The sequence below is a fragment of the Apis mellifera genome, linkage group LG16 (genome assembly GCF_003254395.2).
Source record: "Apis mellifera strain DH4 linkage group LG16, Amel_HAv3.1, whole genome shotgun sequence".
Classification (NCBI taxonomy): domain Eukaryota; kingdom Metazoa; phylum Arthropoda; class Insecta; order Hymenoptera; family Apidae; genus Apis; species Apis mellifera.
In genome coordinates this window covers 3,099,290-3,118,126 of record NC_037653.1, presented here as the reverse complement: position 1 = coordinate 3,118,126, position 18,837 = coordinate 3,099,290, and the positions used below count along the sequence as shown (strand labels likewise).

At 34.0% G+C, this 18,837-nt stretch overlaps 2 protein-coding genes across 4 annotated transcripts in view; one reads left to right on the top strand and one right to left on the bottom strand.

Annotated features, from left to right (window-relative positions):
• Nucleotides 1–18,837, top strand: part of LOC725928 (dedicator of cytokinesis protein 3) — a 49,287-nt gene that overhangs the window by 13,822 nt on the left and 16,628 nt on the right. For both annotated transcript variants that reach the window (XM_001121716.5, XM_006559384.3), the window contains exons 2-4: nucleotides 1,073–1,156; nucleotides 1,248–1,441; nucleotides 2,630–2,778. In XM_001121716.5, the coding sequence (XP_001121716.2) occupies nucleotides 1,073–1,156; nucleotides 1,248–1,441; nucleotides 2,630–2,778 (427 nt within the window). The remainder of the gene's footprint in view (nucleotides 1–1,072; nucleotides 1,157–1,247; nucleotides 1,442–2,629; nucleotides 2,779–18,837) is intronic.
• LOC551165 (innexin inx3) lies at nucleotides 3,073–18,741 on the bottom strand. 2 transcript variants are annotated; one of them, XM_026445715.1, is made up of 6 exons: nucleotides 18,599–18,741; nucleotides 18,194–18,497; nucleotides 8,584–8,763; nucleotides 6,354–6,778; nucleotides 5,809–6,204; nucleotides 3,073–5,604 (listed from the first exon to the last, which is right to left on the bottom strand). In XM_026445715.1, exons 3-6 carry the CDS (start codon nucleotides 8,744–8,746, stop codon nucleotides 5,398–5,400), a joined length of 1,191 nt encoding a protein of 396 aa, XP_026301500.1. In that variant the 5' UTR covers nucleotides 8,747–8,763; nucleotides 18,194–18,497; nucleotides 18,599–18,741; the 3' UTR covers nucleotides 3,073–5,397. The 2 variants fall into 2 exon arrangements, with proteins under 2 accessions (XP_026301500.1, XP_006559446.1); XM_006559383.2 differs by having other exon boundaries at nucleotides 18,194–18,741.

The window sequence follows — 18,837 nt, the reverse complement described above, 5'->3', positions numbered from 1 at the left end:
GGAATTAGCTTAACGTGTTTATCCGCTATGTTTTATGGGCCTGGGTCACGCAAGCGTAAGAAAAAAAAGAACGTCAAGTTCGCTTTTTCTTTCGTAATATTGTATTATCAACGAGAGTTACGATAATCATTGGAGAAAAAGGTTAGAAACGTCGTTTTGTGAGACGAAAAGACGTATTATAAAACAGTATTTTATATAATTTATGTAATTATATAATCTTATTGTTTGCATACTGCTTCAAAAATATCATTCGTTACGTATTATAATGCATAATTGTTGGATAAAGAACTTTAAATTTCATGAATAATTTAAAAGAATTTCATTGATTCAAGGAATAAATCTTGTCGCATTATTTTAATACGAATTGTTAACATGCGGGTCAAGGTTGTCCATTTTCAATCTCTCTGTGAAACGATGAGCGCGTCAAATCGAGGAGAATTAGTTTCCTTCCCAACGGGCCATCTGCGCCGCGAATCATAATATTTGCACGGCGTGCGACGCGGTCGATACGCGGAGAAAGAGGGAGAAAGAGAGAAAGAGAGAGATTTAGCTGTGGCATCAGTGTTGTCTAAGAGGACTCAACATTGTATACAATATACAATAGTGCTCGATTCATTCAAGCAGAATTTAAACGAGCAGGATTGCTTTTGCTCTCAGAAATTGATTGAAGTACAACTCGACAAAGTAGAAAGTAGATATTAAAAGAAATGAGATAGATAGACAGTAGTATATTGAACACCGAAGATACGAAACTTCAAATTAATATCACATGCGATAAAGAAAATTTTAATTTGTACAATTTTCATTATATACTTGTCAATGAAAAGATTTTTCTTTTTTATTGAGATTTCTTCGATGCCGAGTTTATATACACTTAAATGAAAAAAGAATAGATATTTTAGTTGAAATTAATTAAGCGCTTTGTTAACCTAACTTTGTTTGATGAATTTGATATATTCGTTTTTTACTTACTCATTTTTTAATTTTAGTAGATACGTAATATTTTTAAAGTAAAAAATTATAAATTAAGAGTATATATACTTAACCCAAAACTATTTTATCTTTTCCACAGCCATTTACAATTGGCGGAGAGACACACGATATGGTCTCCCTTTGGAAATTGGAGAAACGGTGCAGATTCTGGAGGAATGCGCAGGTAAGGTGACACGAATCGTTTACAAATGTGTGATTCCGTGTATCGTTTACCAAACTTGTACGAGAGGTTAGAATCGATCGATGGTTTGTAGGCTGGTATAGAGGCTTCTCGATCAAGAATCGCGCAGTCAAAGGAATCTTTCCCAGCACATACGTCCATCTGAAACCATGCAAAATCGAGAATGAGGGTTTGTTCGAGTCGGTGATACCTCTGGAGGATCCGGTAGTACGAGAAGTCACCCTCGTGCTTCGAGAATGGGGCGGAATATGGAAGAGGCTCTATGTGGTGAGTGAGAGCGCCACCTTACTGCTCTCGAGTACAATGATTCCCCCTCCATCTTTTTTTCGCGACAAACAGTTCGTCGTTTCACGATAATAAACCCAGCTGTTATGTTTCGACATACTTTCACGTTATGAAAAATGTACCCTTGAAAGAGAATGAAAACTTCATGCACGAGTATCTCGTTCGAAGAACGAATTTCTTAATGACCGAATCTCGAACGCTCTATTTCGCGACAATGCGTTCTGAACATAGTGGAAATGTTGCTAAGCAAACCAGTCGTTCAGACTCGCAAGATTCTTATTTAGTACGAGATCGAGAACAAAGAGAATCACAATACATGCATGAGAGACGTTTGTAGCATGGCTTTTTCCGTATCGTGTAAAGGAGACTGGGGCAAGTTGATTTTTAATATTTATTTTCAAAAATAATTGAAAACTACATGTAGAAAATATCGAGATAATTTATTGAATCAAATTGTCTCGGTCTTTTACATTAATTCATAATTAAATGCATGTGCTTTATCTCTACTGACGAAGTTTCCTGCTAAGCGAGAAATTTGACTCATCAGAAGTTTTCATTTCAAAATTCGTATTGATAAGACAGTAATAATGCAATGAAGAAATCTTTTTTATTTTGCTTTTTTATTAATTAAAATTTCTTACTATTTTTAAAACAAAATTTTTAATGTAGATTTCGTTTTATATATTGACTAATTTCAATTTTAACCTATAATGAGAATGCAAAACCATGCTATATATTTAATTAAAATTTCATCAATATGTCAATGAAGTTTTAATTAATAAATTTTAATAAGAATAACAAATACATGTTTAATTCTTCGTAAATATTTTTAGAATTATTAAAAAAATATAAATTAAAATTATTTATTGTACGCACAATTTAACGAATAAAAATCTTTAAAAAAATTTAAATAAATTTAAATAACATTTCAAATTTTTTTAAACCGAATAAAACATTTCAAAAATAATTTGTTTCAAATTCTTTTGGATAAAGAAAATTCTGATTTAAGGAATGAAGGTCAATAAAGATCAATTATTGGAATTATTCGATAAAAATATTTCGATAATTTTTTTTTTTTTATATATATTGAACTTTTTTCCAAAATTTACACGAAATCGATAAACATATTTTTCCCGCTAATTATAAATATTTTTGCTAAAATTGAATCAGGAAAGGGAGACCTACAAATTCAACACATTGCGCAAAGTAATGCGGGAATTGCTGGAATGGCGGCGTCAACTTTTGGCCGGTACTCTTACCACCGATCAAACACGGGAGCTCAAGTTGCGAATAATCAACAAAGTGGACTGGGGAAATCGGTAAGTTTGAATTGAAAGTTCGAAATTGCGAATGATAAATGAGCATTGTATAATACGTATCCAAGTGTCGGTCATCACAATCGAAAGTGAAATACGCATTTATCTCACCAATTTCAACCGTATACTTGATGGAATTTATTGAACAATTACGAACTTCCTCTTATCATTACTTGCTACGAGTTTAACTCGGTGAGAAATGTCACTAGTAGAAATTACCATGGCATCGGTCTCTCCGTTGGTAATACTGTTCGACCGCTTTTATGAAAACGGGTAACAACAAGAACAGCTGATACGTATTGTATCATTATAGAAAGAGTATAATATCTTTATTCTACAATTTGTTTGTTATATTTCTCTATTTGCTCCCTGTTACATCTAACGTTGCAAGATGTTGGCAGTCTTTACACTGACTTCTGGCGGCAATCGTTACAAATGAGCATTTTATATATAAACATGACTTAATATTGATGAGTTTCTAGCGCTAAAATATTTAATATACTATAAAAAAAGGCACATCTGTCTCGTTTAACTTAAATATCTAATATAATAATCTATCACTTGAAACGTGACTAAGAGTAGCAATGTAACATACTTCACCAACTACGATAAACTATATATATATATATATATATATATAGTCATAAAGTTATTATCATTGCATATCGGCAGCATTATATTATTCTCGTGAACGAATCGAGAAATAGATAGCGAGAGTGAAAATGAATGTGAGCATTGAACAACGATCCTACGTTGCAAATATATGTCAGCGTTATTATGCTTCGTTTTCGGGGAACTATATATATATATACTCGTTCTTTTAACACATAGAACTATTTTAATAACATTGAAGCTGAAAGTTCCTTTTTTAACGAAGCATTTCAGTAACATTGAAAATAACATCAAATATTTTCTAAGGATCATTCATCGATATATAATTTCTAATTTGTCAGATTTAAATTTTTCTTTTTTATACAATTTCATTTGTAAGTAGAAGCGTATAACATAGAAATTAAACTCGATGGTATATCCCATCAAAATTGAATAAATTCAAATATTCAAATTACATACTTATTTTTTAAGTCGATTCTATATATATCGTTATATGTATTTACATATATACCCTTAACTTTTTATAGAGAATCATTTGATAAACATTGCTTTGAATAATTTGGGAAATGCCCCTTACGTGTAAATTTAACAAAATTTGATATATATATGATAACCTTTTTTTTTTTTTAAAATATAAAATTATTCACGCTAACTTTGTTACGGTAATTGCACCAGTCATACGCAGATACAAAAGAAAAGATATCTAAACGACACGAAGAACAAATGCTTGTTCTTATCTGCATTCATATATAGGTTACAGAATAGAACAGAATATATATATATATATATATATACGGTACTTTTCTGAAACAAAGACTGCATAAATTCACATATGCATCGAATAATATACTTTTACCCTATTATAATTAAATATAAAAATATAATGCTCTTTTTTTGACCATTTTCAATCTTTCAACATCTTCGTATTTATTTTTATCACTTCTAGAAAAACTTATACAGTCTCTTCTCTATGCTTATTTCAAAATAATAATTTGTTCGATATATACCACCACGATTCTTTCCACGTTCTTGTTTTTCGTACAAACAATACGAATCGAAAGTAGCCCTAATATATATATATATATATATATATATATGTATATATAACTTGTCGGTTTATTATCAATTAACGAATAATATTGCGGTACTCTATCGGCGATCAAAAAAAAAAAGAAGACATGAAATGAAAACATGAAAACGCAACTTAAACACACTTCCTAAAAAGGCACTTGTTTCATCACGATACACATACACACGTTAACAAATTAATGCAAAAAGGAATGTGCACGTGTAAACGCAAATAGGAATCCAGGAACACGATCGATGCAAACATTTACGCGTAACGATTGATTTTCGTTGGAGAAAAGAATTGCGTCCCGCGTTCGCGCGCCGTTTGAAATTCCATAGCGATCATTCACGGGTGTTATTGTTGCAACGCCTTCGACGCCGCGCTCCCGCCAAAGCGGATACGAAACGTTTACGCAACATTGGAGATAATCGACGACGAACGCTTGTGCGTGCGAAATTCGGCTTCCTACAATTTAACGGAAAATGAACATGATATAATGATAACACGTGTCGAGGCGAAAGCGTCGTCGTATTATTATCGTTTCACGTTACACGCTTCGTTCGATAATCTAACAACTCTCGTTGGTTTGTGCTACAGATAGCGTAGAGAGACGCGGTTTCCAATATACACATTGTTATGGCAGATTAATTTAATTGCTTATCGGCATATCTTCCGGACGGCAAGTTTTTTTTATCTCGTGCGTTGATACATCGGTTGGAGAATAAAATGGCGGCAAGATCTCGTTTCTGCTCTCTCTTTGTGTGTGTGTGTGTATGCGTCCCGTGTTAAATTAAACTTTTTTTTCCTTTCACGACTGTCGATAGCACAAACGAGGAGAAAAAAAAGAAAACCGAAGATGTCGAAAGACACCTTCGGCGTTATCACAATGCAAGATAAAAGGCAGAAATAAGATCGTAAGGATGCGTAAATTAGGATCTAATTTAAATCTCCGTGTCTTTCGCGTATTTCTCGATCTCGGGATAGATGGGCGACATCTCGAGGGTGCTGGGCGCCGACGGAACCGATGTTGGTGATGCTCCGCTTGTCGATCCCAGATTCAACTGGCGGCACAGCTCGTCCAACACTTCGTTGAACATCATTATATTCATGTTCTGGCCTAACAGATGAAGCAACAGGAAGTCGCCGACCTGAAAATTTACATCCATTTAATGGATACGTTCTTGGATTACTCTTTGAAACCGGTTATTATCTTTTTCTCAACAGGATATATATAAATGAAAATTTCCATTTTCTTAGAAAATAACTATTCATATATTTCTAATTTAAAATCTCCTAATGTAATCTAGGTAAATAATTTGAAAAATAATTAAGTAATACCACCTAGCAATTACCTGCGTTTCTCTAATGAGAGCGCTGACACCAGCAGGTGTGCCGAATTTGAATCGTTTTCTTAGAATGGTTTCTCGCGTGCTTGGCAATAAGACGACCGCCATGCTGTAGAGCAGGGCGATGCCTGACAACACGGCCAGAATGATGAACCAGAACCAAAGGAAGATGTATATCTTCTCGTTGAGAATGTTCAGGGCGAGCACGCAGAGGGCATCGAACTTTTGAATGGTTCCAGAAGCGCCGAATTTATGGAACGTGCACTTGGTGACACGCGGGAATACTTCAACCATGGGATCGCTGCGTTGCTCTTGATTCATATTGCTGAACTTGAGCACATCGGTGCCGTACGACAGGAACGCGCCGCCGAGAAACGTGTCGATGAAAAATATATTCCCAACCTGAAATACAATTTCTTTCAAAACGGCCATCTTTTTTTTTTTTTTTATTATTAACATTTGATGAGAATAAATAAAAAGAGAAATATATACCTTTTGAGATTTGGCTGAAGTCCCTAATTTTTTATGATCATTCTTTTCGATTAACTTACCACGTTGACAAAGTTGAGGGCCTCGCAGAAGAAGTATCCAGCCGCGTAAGTATTGTGCAGGTGCAACGTGTCGGAGATGTATTTGGCCAACCGTTGTGACTTTGCCTGCCTCTCCGGCTTGTTATCGAGCAGAGCTCCCCTCATGCCCTCGGATATCATTCTGACCTTGCCCTCCTCCCACTGCTTCCATATCCAATGGGGCATGTAGAATAGAATACCTTGGAAGAAGAGCATGAACGGCACCCACTGATAGTACGAGTGATACCTCTTTTCCCCAATGTCACCGCCGAGCCCCGGGTGTGCCACATGAGTGCCCACCGGTTTTGCATTGTTGTGCGGCAACGTGAACGTGTACGTGATCCAACAGTATGTGTTTATCACATTCTCCGGCACCCCTCCATCGCTCAGGCAGTTTATCGGATCACCTGCGAGTGTATCGTTCGTTATTCATTCATATTTTCTTTTTTTTTGGAAGCTTAATTATTGTTGTAAAAATATAGCATAAACAATTGTTATTTACAATATATTTTTTAAATATTGGTTATCATCTAATATTTTTATCGATACAATATTATTATTAGAAAAGATTATTTCTAGTGTGAGATAAAAAATCTGAAGAAATAAATAAAAGTATCGAATCTATGGAAAGATAAAGAATCAACACGGTGACATGGATTCTGAAATTGCGAATGACCTCGTTAGATTAACGGCCACGTGTTATCCGTTTGATTATAAGTGCAATTGCGCGTAAAATTATGCAACCAGAGATGATTCCCTTCCCTTGCCTATTAACGAGAGAACATTGAACGGTGGTTCGAAGTGAATACAGGATGGAAAAGGAACATGTGCGCGGCCAGATAATGCGTTGTGATTGCGAGGAATTTAGTTTGGAAGAGAGACCCCCGTCATACGCATGACGAACAGCTGTAACTCGTGATGTATCTGTACCGATAAACAAGCACGTGTGCGTCCTCGAAATGGAACAACCGTAGCGCACCGACTTTCAATCACGACCGTCTGCGCACCCTACACGACGCGTATCGTGACGCCTGCGCACTGCGTTTATGCCGGTTGATCTCTCTCGACCCGTTGTGTCTTGTTTCTCCCAGAAATAAGAGGAATATCGTGTTTCTTCCTTAATTCGCTTACGAGCGATCACGAGAAATAAGAATAAACAATCGTAGAGGAGAATTTAAGAATTACCTTGAATCTTTGAAACATTGTCGTGTTAAAATATCCCTGCACGAATTGAGCCTCCTTCAGATCAGTCGAGTTATTCAAATTCAAGAAAACTGTTTTACCAGTGTGAACCTGTCATTTGTTTGGCTTGAAATATGCTTTCGAGTTTAAACGCTCGTTCTCAATTAACTTTAAATAGATTATATTCTTTTAAATTAAAATCACATTATGAATGTGTTATTTGATTTGATTAGGAATATCCTTTCAAGTAAAATTAATATTCTTTCAATTTTCTTCGATTTGAAGTAATACATTTAGAGTGGTAGATTTATACGATTTTGAAAAAGATGATAAATATATGCCATTGAAATATTAATTAATCTAAATTAAAAATTGAATGAAAAATTTCTCTCATTATTATAAATATTCCAACAAATATCAACGTCTTCAATGCTATTTCTGATAACTATTATTTTAAATTAAGTTTGATTTTAAACGACTGACTAATTTGAATAAGGCTTTAATTCACTTGTTCAAATTTACTTTTGTACTATGAGATTCAATAATATTTTTTCACACATCTGGCGAATACTAAATATTTAATTTATTACCATATTCTTGAGGGATTTCTCGAATCCCTTTTATTTAAAAAAATAAAAATATAAAAATGTTATTTTTCACTCATGAATTAAGGAAAAAAAAAAAGTTTTTCATATATATATATAAAATATTATACAAATTTTTTTTGTTAAAATAATCTTTTAGAAGAAAAAGATTAATATTACTTAAATTGATTTTTTAAATTTATGATTCATATAATTTTTATTAAAAATAAAGTATTGATTCCATGGTCATTCAGGATTCTGATTAAAGTTAGAATTTTCAAGTTGGATGAATTTCTTTATAAAGATGTGTGAATGTAATAATAAAAATTTGTTTGACAAACGTATACGTAAGAGCAAACATTCTGTAAAATAGCAGAAATGTTTTTTTCGAATTTTCTTGCAGTTAGCCGTGAAGAAAAAAGAACAAACTGACCACGACTGCTTACCTATTAGATTATTAGCACATACGAGAATACAACAGGCAAACAGGATCGCGGAGGTAATCCTGTAGTGCGCCCTGAACACCATGTTATCGATGACTGCCTTGTCCACTAAGTACCGTACCTTGACGAACCCGGCCACAGCCGAGACCAATCCGAATACCGCCATTGTCGATTACCGTATTCCTGGAAACAATCAAAAGACATACTCGTCATTCACGATTGCCGGCGATGTCGTTGTTGAAAGAGGTTATGGACACGGCGATTGCGCGCGCATAATATAATTTTTACCCAATGTCGATATCGATAATCGACATGTCGGTAAATATCGAAGTTACGTTAATCTGATTAAGAGACTTCATCTCGAACAATGCGATAATTTCCATATTTATATATATATATCAATATCGATAACGAAAATCGAAGTTATATTAACCTATTTAATAAAGATTGTTTATCTCAACGATAATGGTTATGTTCATGTATTATCGATATCGATAATCGTAAAAAATCAAGTTTAATTTGGTTAAGAATCTTTTATCTCGATGAAAAAAAATCTCGAATTCGAAAAGATCTGAATTTAATTGCAACAGCGTGGTAATCGAGATGATGAATCGTGATTTATCATCGATACGATCATCAGCATTCGAGCATCTACATTCTTGTCGTGTAAATCAGTTACACGCTGGTGGTGAGTCAATGCTCTTAGAAACGAATGAACAGAAAACGTAAACGTCTTTGGGTATCGCGTGATACTTAATAATGCACCGTGTGTATCTTGACTTTTTAATCGGTTAGAGTGTCGACGCCCTCGACGTGATATCCATGCAATTAACGTTAATAATAGACTTAACAAATTTCATCGTAAGGGAGATATTACGAGAGATGCCATGTAACTTAATAATCGTTATATATGTATATCTCGTGCGGTTTCGAGATTAAGAATAATGCTTTTATCGAAGTATTACGATCGAATACTACAAGGAAAGAAAAAATCGTATAAATTCTATACTATATTTTTAAAGTAAAGATGAATTGAATGATAATTTGTGCAATATATCGCATAAAAATTTTAATATTAAAAATATTAATGTGTACGATTATTGCAAGTTCTCATCTCAGAAATCAATGAAAGTATTGATTTAATGCGAAACAAATTCTTTTCATTATAAAAAAAAAAATCATATATATATAATTTATTTTTCCTTATTAAATTCTTATGTTTAAAATAATTTTTTTTTAGTATTCGAATTTTTATTTATCTCTGATAAATTTTTCATAAAAGGATTTTTTAATATAAAATTTTAAATTTATTTATTTTTTAAATTTTGTGTGATACTTTAATAATTCCAAAATTTTGATACAAGATATCTTGGTGATATTACAATTTTAATTTAGCAGTACAGATTTATTGAGAACCGTTATTACAAATGAAGGAACAAAAAAAAAAAAAAGAAAGATAAAACAGAAAAGAAATGAAAACCGCGGATGATTATCGATCGAAAATATAGCGATTGGAAAGGGACGAATATCAGCCAAGTTTCGTCCCGTTTCGTCAATCAAAGAACTCGTTCGCGGGTTGTCAGAAAGGTTGTCAGAACCGGAAACGGCAGATGTACGGCCGTGAGGATCGATATACATAAAGAATCGTCGCACAGCTCCCCAGACCGTGGGGATTGTTCTCTGGCGGAAAACAAAAGCTCGCGCTCGAGACTAAGAACGACCATCGACTAGTTGGATTTTTCGTTCGGCATTGTCCCCATCTCGAGTAGATTCTCCCAGCGAGACGAAAAACGCGCGAAAAACGCGTGTTATTTAACGCGCGTCAAAGACCAGTCAGCGCTTGGAGCGCTGCGCCGAGTGTGTGTAACCGGCGACTCGATTCGATGAGAAACGACCGCCATTTCTATCGCGGTCGTTCGAAGCCATTGCCCTTTCAAGCGACATTTCCAACGGACGATCGTTTTCTTCTTTTTTTTTCCCCCAGCAACGAAATTTCTCGCGAGAGAAATATATCGAATTTTAATCTTCACTTTTCCTTCGAACGAATTAAAGAAATTTCTCGAGATTCGTCTATACATATCTCTTGTTTAATTTACGAGGACAATTAAGGCTGAAGTTTAAAATAAGACTATTTTTAAAAACGTTCCCAAAGATCATCGGGTCCGTTGCGCTGAAATAGCCGAGTCGGCGTAGGATGTTTATTAGTTAATTAATTGATAACAGACGAGACACGTGCCGTTGCAAAGGGTCAATTCGCAAGCGTGCAGAATTGGCACAGTGCCATAGATGTGCACGGTGAATTACTTTTTCTTCGACCATCAAATTTTACGATTTATATATATATATACACGAATATTTTTCAACACGAAAAATTATTACATTAAAGTCGAGCCATTAGTACAAGATAAATGTGGTTAACGATAAAGTTATTAACGAGCTTATTAAGAGTTATATTTCGAAATTTCTTTCTAATGTTTCCATACGTTTGAAAGCGCTTGTAAGTGATCGCGCAAGCGCACGCGCACGCGCACGTCAGCAAGGGGACCGTGTGTAATTTCAAACGGATCTTATCTGCGGTACGATCGTTTCAACGTGACTTAAACCGATCTATAATTTTTACAGGACTATCTTTCATATGCCCTTCTCTTCCAATTATTTCCTTCTATTCTTACGTTTTTTTTTTTTTTTTATTCTATATACTTTGTGTATTTTTCATCCAACAGTTCGTTCAAAGTTTTTATTCTTTTTTTTTTTTTCAATAATTCCAGTCACGCGTATGTAAATCTCACACGTTCAACCATTTGACCGCGCAGCATCGCATTTTCGCGACAACGGTTTTACAATTCCTTCTTCACGCTTCTTCGAAACCTTCTCTCGGTTAACGAACATACAAGTCAAACCAGTTGCTCGGCTGTTTCTCGTGAAACAGGGAGAAGGGGAAGGCTTGCCGAGAGTGGACATGCTGACGACACGAGAAAAACGCAACGCTTTCTACCGCCAACGTCTCCAATAATCATCGCTCCAACGACTCATCTATCGATAAATTTCTTCTTCCTTCGCACTTTGTTCATTTTAATAAATTTTTATCGATAAAAATTTCTTCGCTGTCGATTATCAATTTAATATTTATTTTTATTAAGTTTAAAACGAATTTCAAAAAATTATCATTAATAATGGCATTAGACAATTAGTCATCCATTCGAATACTAACCGTTGTTCAAAAAAAAAATTTGTTGAAGGTAATTTTAGAAAAACAACTGTGATTTGTAATATTCTAACGACATAAATATTTCATGGTAAATGATTATTAAGGTTACATATAATATTATTTTCCTTTAAATTCTTCCGTAGAAAGGAAATATAATACGATTTAATTTGCTTAGGATTCATCTTAATATCTTTCTCTCGACTCATTTTTCTCTCCTTCGATCGTTTCATGTTAATACGTAACACGTGGCACTTACATATTACAATCTCCGTGTGCATTCTCAGAATCGTTCCTCAGCCACAATCGATATTCCATCGCACACATCTGTTTCACTCGACACGCGCACACGCTAGGGATTTTCATTCCCGCGTCAAAAATCTGTTTTTGAAAGGATCGCTATATTTCGATAATGTATATTCTGGAAGGAAACGATAGAACAACACTTTTTTTAATTATTTCCATTAATGTTTGGAAAATTATTGAATTTCATTTTGAATAAATTTTTTAACTTAGCGTCGTTATATATTTTATGAAATATCTTTCTGTGTAACATATTTCTTATGAATTGGCGGTTTTCGTCTAATGGCGTTACGTTCGAAACAGAAGGAATGGATCGGAATCCGAAGTAACCGCAAGACGTTGATTTTTCAGCGCGACTCTTGTAAACCGCAACGAGTAGTTTCGTGTATACACTGCATACGAATCGTTGTTATCGGATTACGGGCCGAGGAAACAGGTTTGGGATCCATGCGCGACGGCCCACTCCTTATTCGGTGAAATATCACTAAAGCCGGTTAATCTTGTTCAATTTCGATTATATACTCAATCATATACGTTCAGAGATTCAAATTTATCGTATTATTTTAAGAAAATGTTAAAGATTTTAAAAATGTATATAAGATAAGTTAAATTATCTGTTAAATATCTGAAAAATTTAAAGTTTCATAATTTTATTTCATGTCAATCTTGTTAGGATAAATAAATTAAAATTCTCTGAAAGATAACCTAAAAGATGCGTAAAATTGAAAAAAAAATACATCTTGAAAAATAAAAGAATAAAAGTAGTATAAACATTTTCTTCGAACTATTATTTGTATCTTTTCGGATACAAACAGAACACGCGCGACGAAATAACGATTCTTCGCCTCTCGTATCGAGAGTATCGTCTATATCGAGTATTCCCCCAATTTGCGCAGAATTTATGCGCGATACCACACACGAGAATCGATAATTGCCGTGAAACGCGATTTATACGATCGTATGGTTGAGCTTAATGAAGGGTAATGCCGAGCACGAATCGAAATGTTCCACCACCGTCGAAGTTCATATGTACACTATTTATCTTAATGACGGAGAAAAAAAAACGATCTCGAGAATTTCTCCAATTAAATAGAACTGCTTCTCGGTATTGTTTCGCTTAACGTCAGTTTCCTATTTCGCATATTCTTACACGATGACGTACACACGGATGATGCGAAACACAACTTCACGGAAAGGAACCAACACACCCATATCTCGCGAATTTTTTTCCTTACGTTGTAGCAGTATTCAGTCTATTTGTAAATACGCGCGAAAAAAGTGGTCAAACGCGTCAACACTGTTACGTATACCTGACACAAATTCGTTCCACAGTTTCAAAGTTGAAAATTATCTTTGTATCGTGGTTGCAATGTTTTCACGTGTTAATTTTAAGAATCGAGTCGAATTTTAGAATTTCATATCTCGAAACAATCGTTTTTATCTTCGGTTTCGGTCTTGGAACGAAACATTCGGCGAGTTATATTAGTTTGTATCGCGCAGCCGTCATTGTTCGCCGTTCCTTTTTATCGGAATGTTTCTCACGCGGAGATAAATTGATTCGTACGCTTGCCAGTGGGTGTAATTTATACACGGTCTCGAGTCAGAATCGAAATTAGAATCGGATTCGATTTCATCGACATGAAAACATCATGAGAAACAAACAGTCTTTGTCCATTGGGACGAGAGAGTGGTACGGGCCAGCAAAGTGAGGTTATGAAACATGTCGGCTGGCATTTAGTCGGGCCAGCGTTCTTGCCAATGCTCCGCGTACCCGTAATTTATTCCACAGCCGAGAGAGCCGCGTACCTTGGCTGTGAGAAAACTTTATTAAATGTTTATTGAAGTTCCAGAGAGGTAGCAACCCGCGGGAATCCTCATACATTTTTATCAACTCGAATAGCAGGCAAAGATCGCCTTAATTAATTACGTTCCTCCCTACCGGAAAATAACCTGGAACGAGATGAAATTAGTCCACCTTACAGCAATCTTGACACCCAATGAATAAAATCCTTGGCAAAAATGATCATCCATTATGCAAATATCTCCCTATCTCGTCGTTTTCTTTCGTTATTAATTCCGAAGTAACCTTAAGTAATCCTTAGATTATTAAAGGAATATTTAATTATATTTCTTCCTTTTCTTCGAATATTTTATTTTAATGAATTTTAAATTTTGTTAATATACAATTTTGATAGAGAAATTATTTTATGAATGTATTATAGTGTGAATCATAAATGACGGTGAAATTATTGTATGCATTGTAGGCGTTGAGTCACGTTTTAACCCATAACGGAATTTCTCTAATTTAATTATAAAACAATTTGTGTGAGAATGTTATTTATTTGTTCTTCAATTTTATACGATTTTTATGAAAATCGATAAAATTTTACAATTGTAAAATGGATGATATATCTCGTAAATTTGTTTTCAAATTAATTAATTGTAAAAATTATTGATTTTCCCCCAATTTTTATACAATCGAAATAACAACGTCCATCAAAAACAAAATTAAGAGAAATTATCCGTGGCAGTTTTAACACATTAAATCACTTAATTTTTTTATTTATATTCATAACTTGGAATAAAAGCGAAATCAATCAATTATCAATTATATCAAATGAAATAATTAACGGTTTTTGTGGATGGAAACAAAGTTTCAAACTTGAAAACAAGTTTCTTGCATTGCGTAGACGTGATTGTTTTTTCGGTACGATCGGTAAGGACGAGTCTAGTGGTTTCCCGCGGAAAGGGAATTTACAGTTACCTCTTGCGTTTACGTTTGCGGTGACCGCGTCTCGAAACTTTTCAGATCTGTCAATTGTCCGATCAAATTCGCTCGACCGAGTTAGAAACTTTAAACCATCTTAATTAAATAACCATCTTAATTAATAAAATTTTTTAAAGCATCGATCGATCGTTTTTAAACGACAGAGAAAAATTCCAATTTTAGGTTAGGTTAGAATTAATCTAATCGTTGCTTCGTCGTAAGCGATGTCTATTACTTTCTCGACAACAGTGCATCCAACTTGCAAAGAGAATAGTAACGAAGTAAAAGGAAAAAAGTATCAAAGTACGTGTAAGCACATGAACTTATCCTTGATACGTGTAGACCTGGCAAACACGGGAACCTTCTCAGTCGTGAAATTACTCGGTAAACATGCCGTGTCGTCTGAAGAATTTCTCTTCTTCAGTGTATTCGAGTTTTCTAGTAATTCTCTTATTTTTATCGATGTCGTTTTATCTTGAAAACTTGAGATAAAATAAAAGAATACGTAAAAACTAATAAAATAATTTTTTTTTCATTAAAATATTATATAATAATAAATTGTAATTAACAAAATAAATTTGACATTTTATAATCTAAATATTTTGATGTAAGATAATTTGAGTTTATAAAAATCAATAATAAAAAATAAATAAACAATTAAATATTTTAAATTCAATTCTTTAATTTTTAATTAAAATTAGCAAGGAAATGTTTCATAGAAAATCTATATATAAAATTAGTTAATTTATTTTTGCTAACAAAAAAAAGACATCACAAAGAAAATGATACAAAATTTTCAAATGCTAATTAGGATATTCTAATTGAGAATAATTTGTTGCGAAAGGTTAATCGTAGGTAGACCACATGCTTTCGCAAATCTTGTACCATAAAATTGTTCAAGGACTATCCGACGTTAGTGACTTAATACTAGTTTGATTACATACATGTATATACATTTCGAGATCGTGATGAATCGCATGAAAATTACGCTATGCTTTGTGTATTGCATATCTTAATGCAGGTGAACGACAATATCGTCGGAATGAAGGGCGTACGCCTCGTCATCGAGTGAAAAGTGAATGCCAGCTCAATTTCATAGTGATGATAAAAAAAATCGAGATCTCGACGTTGAATCGTATTTACGAAATATATCACGATGTAATTTTTCAATGCCAGATTATTTGATCGATATGGTTCGATGTATATCGTATAAACGTGATGTAATTTTTACTATCGAGATAATAGTCGGTTGAAGAAAATGCTTGACCAGCGACCTGAAACGAAGCGAGAATGAGAAACGGAAGACAATGCCTACGGTATTATATCGTTCTAAGATAAAATGATCTGCTTTGTTCAAGTGATGCATCAATGGTATTTCAGATGCATAATATGATGCATAATATGAGCTTTATGATTCATATATGTTGAATGCTTTTCTTTGGAAACTGAGAATGACCAATCGAAATGTAGAAAGAAGAAAGAAGAAAGAGACTTTTGACCGCAATACGTATATTATATTTCATGCACGCACGCACGCACCAGTGTATAGGAAGAACAGGTTATGTTGACAAATGCTATATGCTCGTGTATTGACACGGTAAGGTACATGTAAATTATAATCGCATATAATATTTTGGAATAAAGTTTGAAAGACTTACGATATTTAATTTATTATTGACATATTTCAGATTTTATTTAATGAATATTATTTATTTATTTATAAATATTAAATTAATTTTTAAGTATCTACAAATATTTACCATTGCGATAAAATTTGAAATTTCAAGTTGCAGAGATAATTTCGATATCAAAGATAAAAGATTCTCTTGATCCTCGATGTTTCGGATTCCGGATAAACTAGTTTTGCGACAAACGGCCAGGCATCCCGCGCATATCTTTCACGCATTCTCTTCCCCCTTTTGAATGAGGTTAACAGCCGTTTCTCCGTCGGTAATTTCTGTCAAGTCTCGAAAGATCGAAAGATCATAGGAATTTTTTTCATTATAATTTGATTTTTAGCAACAAATGTATCAATCCAAATTCCTTTCGTAAGATCGATTTCATTTAAAACTTGAAAACGAAATTACGCCAAGTTTTTCAACTGTTGCATGAAACAATATTTGAAGCTGAGTTATCTTTGTCAAAGTTTCAGCGAAAACGTGATTAAACTCGGATTTCCTATGTATACAGACGCTGTTTTACCACCGGTGTTTCGAGTAGAGATAATGTCGTATATCTACGGTTTTGTATGCAAAACTCTCTTCATTCTTTATCGGGATTTTATCTACAGTAAAATCTGGAAACCAGATATCGCCGAGGACCGGTCTTGCAGTTACTTATATTTAAATTTGTCAATAATAAATTTTTCCAAAGAATTTCATTTTCATTTATATTGTTTTTGAGAAATTTTTAAATTATTACATGTAACATATCTAAAGAAAAAAATTTAAATTATATATGTAAACTAAATAGAAATGTCGATAAATGATTTATTATAGATTTTAAAATTTACTACAAAATTCATTATGCATTTTTTAAAAATATTTTTATGCATATGGAAGCACAATTAAAATAATTTTATAAATTTTTTTAATTTCTTTTGTTAAAAATATGAATCTGTGTTGCAAGGTCAACTATCTTTGTTCCCATCGAATGAAATTTCAAAGGACACAATAGATAGCGATCAATGAGAAATAACAGATAATTATGGAAAATTTAGAAAAAGTCTAAAATACCGTTGATAATATATTTACTATTTATGGTTTTCGTTGATAAAAATTAATTCCTAATGCAATGTTTTTCTATTTCGATAGAAAGAACTTCGATATTATTATATTAAGCGTATATTCAATCTTGATGATAATATGTAATTAACTTTTGAAAGGACGCGTTCGAACAATTGGAGTCGATTGAGAGCGGCCTTAATAAGTCGGGTAGGTTGTGCGGAAAATAATTTGTTCAAGCGACACGTGGCCATCGGAGAAAATTACTAACTGTGTTTTGAATGATTGTCGTCGTGTATACTTACACCGTACAACTCAATTTATGCTATTTGATACATAAACATAAACAGAGAATCATATTCAGGCTGTTCATTTGTTTCGTTGCTTTCGATGCGTCATGATTACATTGAAAACTATCATCTTTCGACATTTTTAACGTTCTCCATTCGAGATAAAAATTATCGAGTTAGTTGTTCCGTATAAAGTACACTATATAGGTTGTGAAATCTTGAGCTCGAAGACTTCTCGACAAATTTATCCACCACCACCAATCTTATCCGGTGTATAATAATATAAGAAGAAAAAAAAACGATCGCAATTTTATTTGAACAATACCTTTTTTCAATCAGCACTGTCGGCTTGCAAGCTCTTTCCGATAATCCACGCCGAAAACTGACAAAATCCGTACTGACAGATTCCGTGATTGTTTCCCACGAGCCAATAGCGCGGGAAGCTCGCGCTTATTGGCCGATTGACTTTTTTTCTTCCTTGCTCAAAACCTTTCTTTAGTCGTAACTGATTTCTTCTTTTTCTCCTGGTTTATTTCAGTGAAAAATTACCGATTGTATACACACCTCACACTGCGTCACCGTTTGTCCGTTAATCGCGTTTCGAATTTGTTTCGATCCTCGTTAACGTGCTAGGACGAGAGATAAGAAAGAGAGGGAAAGGATAAGAATAATAAGAAAACGTATAGCGTCGTTTTGAGAGTTAATGTCTGATGCGATACATCAAACTTACTCTCTTTCTCTCCGCGCTTTTCTTTCTCGTTCGTTGTCGCGTGAGTTGGTGTAAACGTTGGGTATTTTGGAAATCGTTTCGAAACTCGAGACAAGGCCGAGTAACACACCAACGGGGCCCAGCGTGCGAACAGCAACTGAACCGAGAGACTCGTTCTGGGCCCCACTGCTCCCCGCCATGTTGCTTCGCCGAGTTTCAAGCGTGGGGGCGACTCTATCAGGTGCGTATAGTTGCCTTTG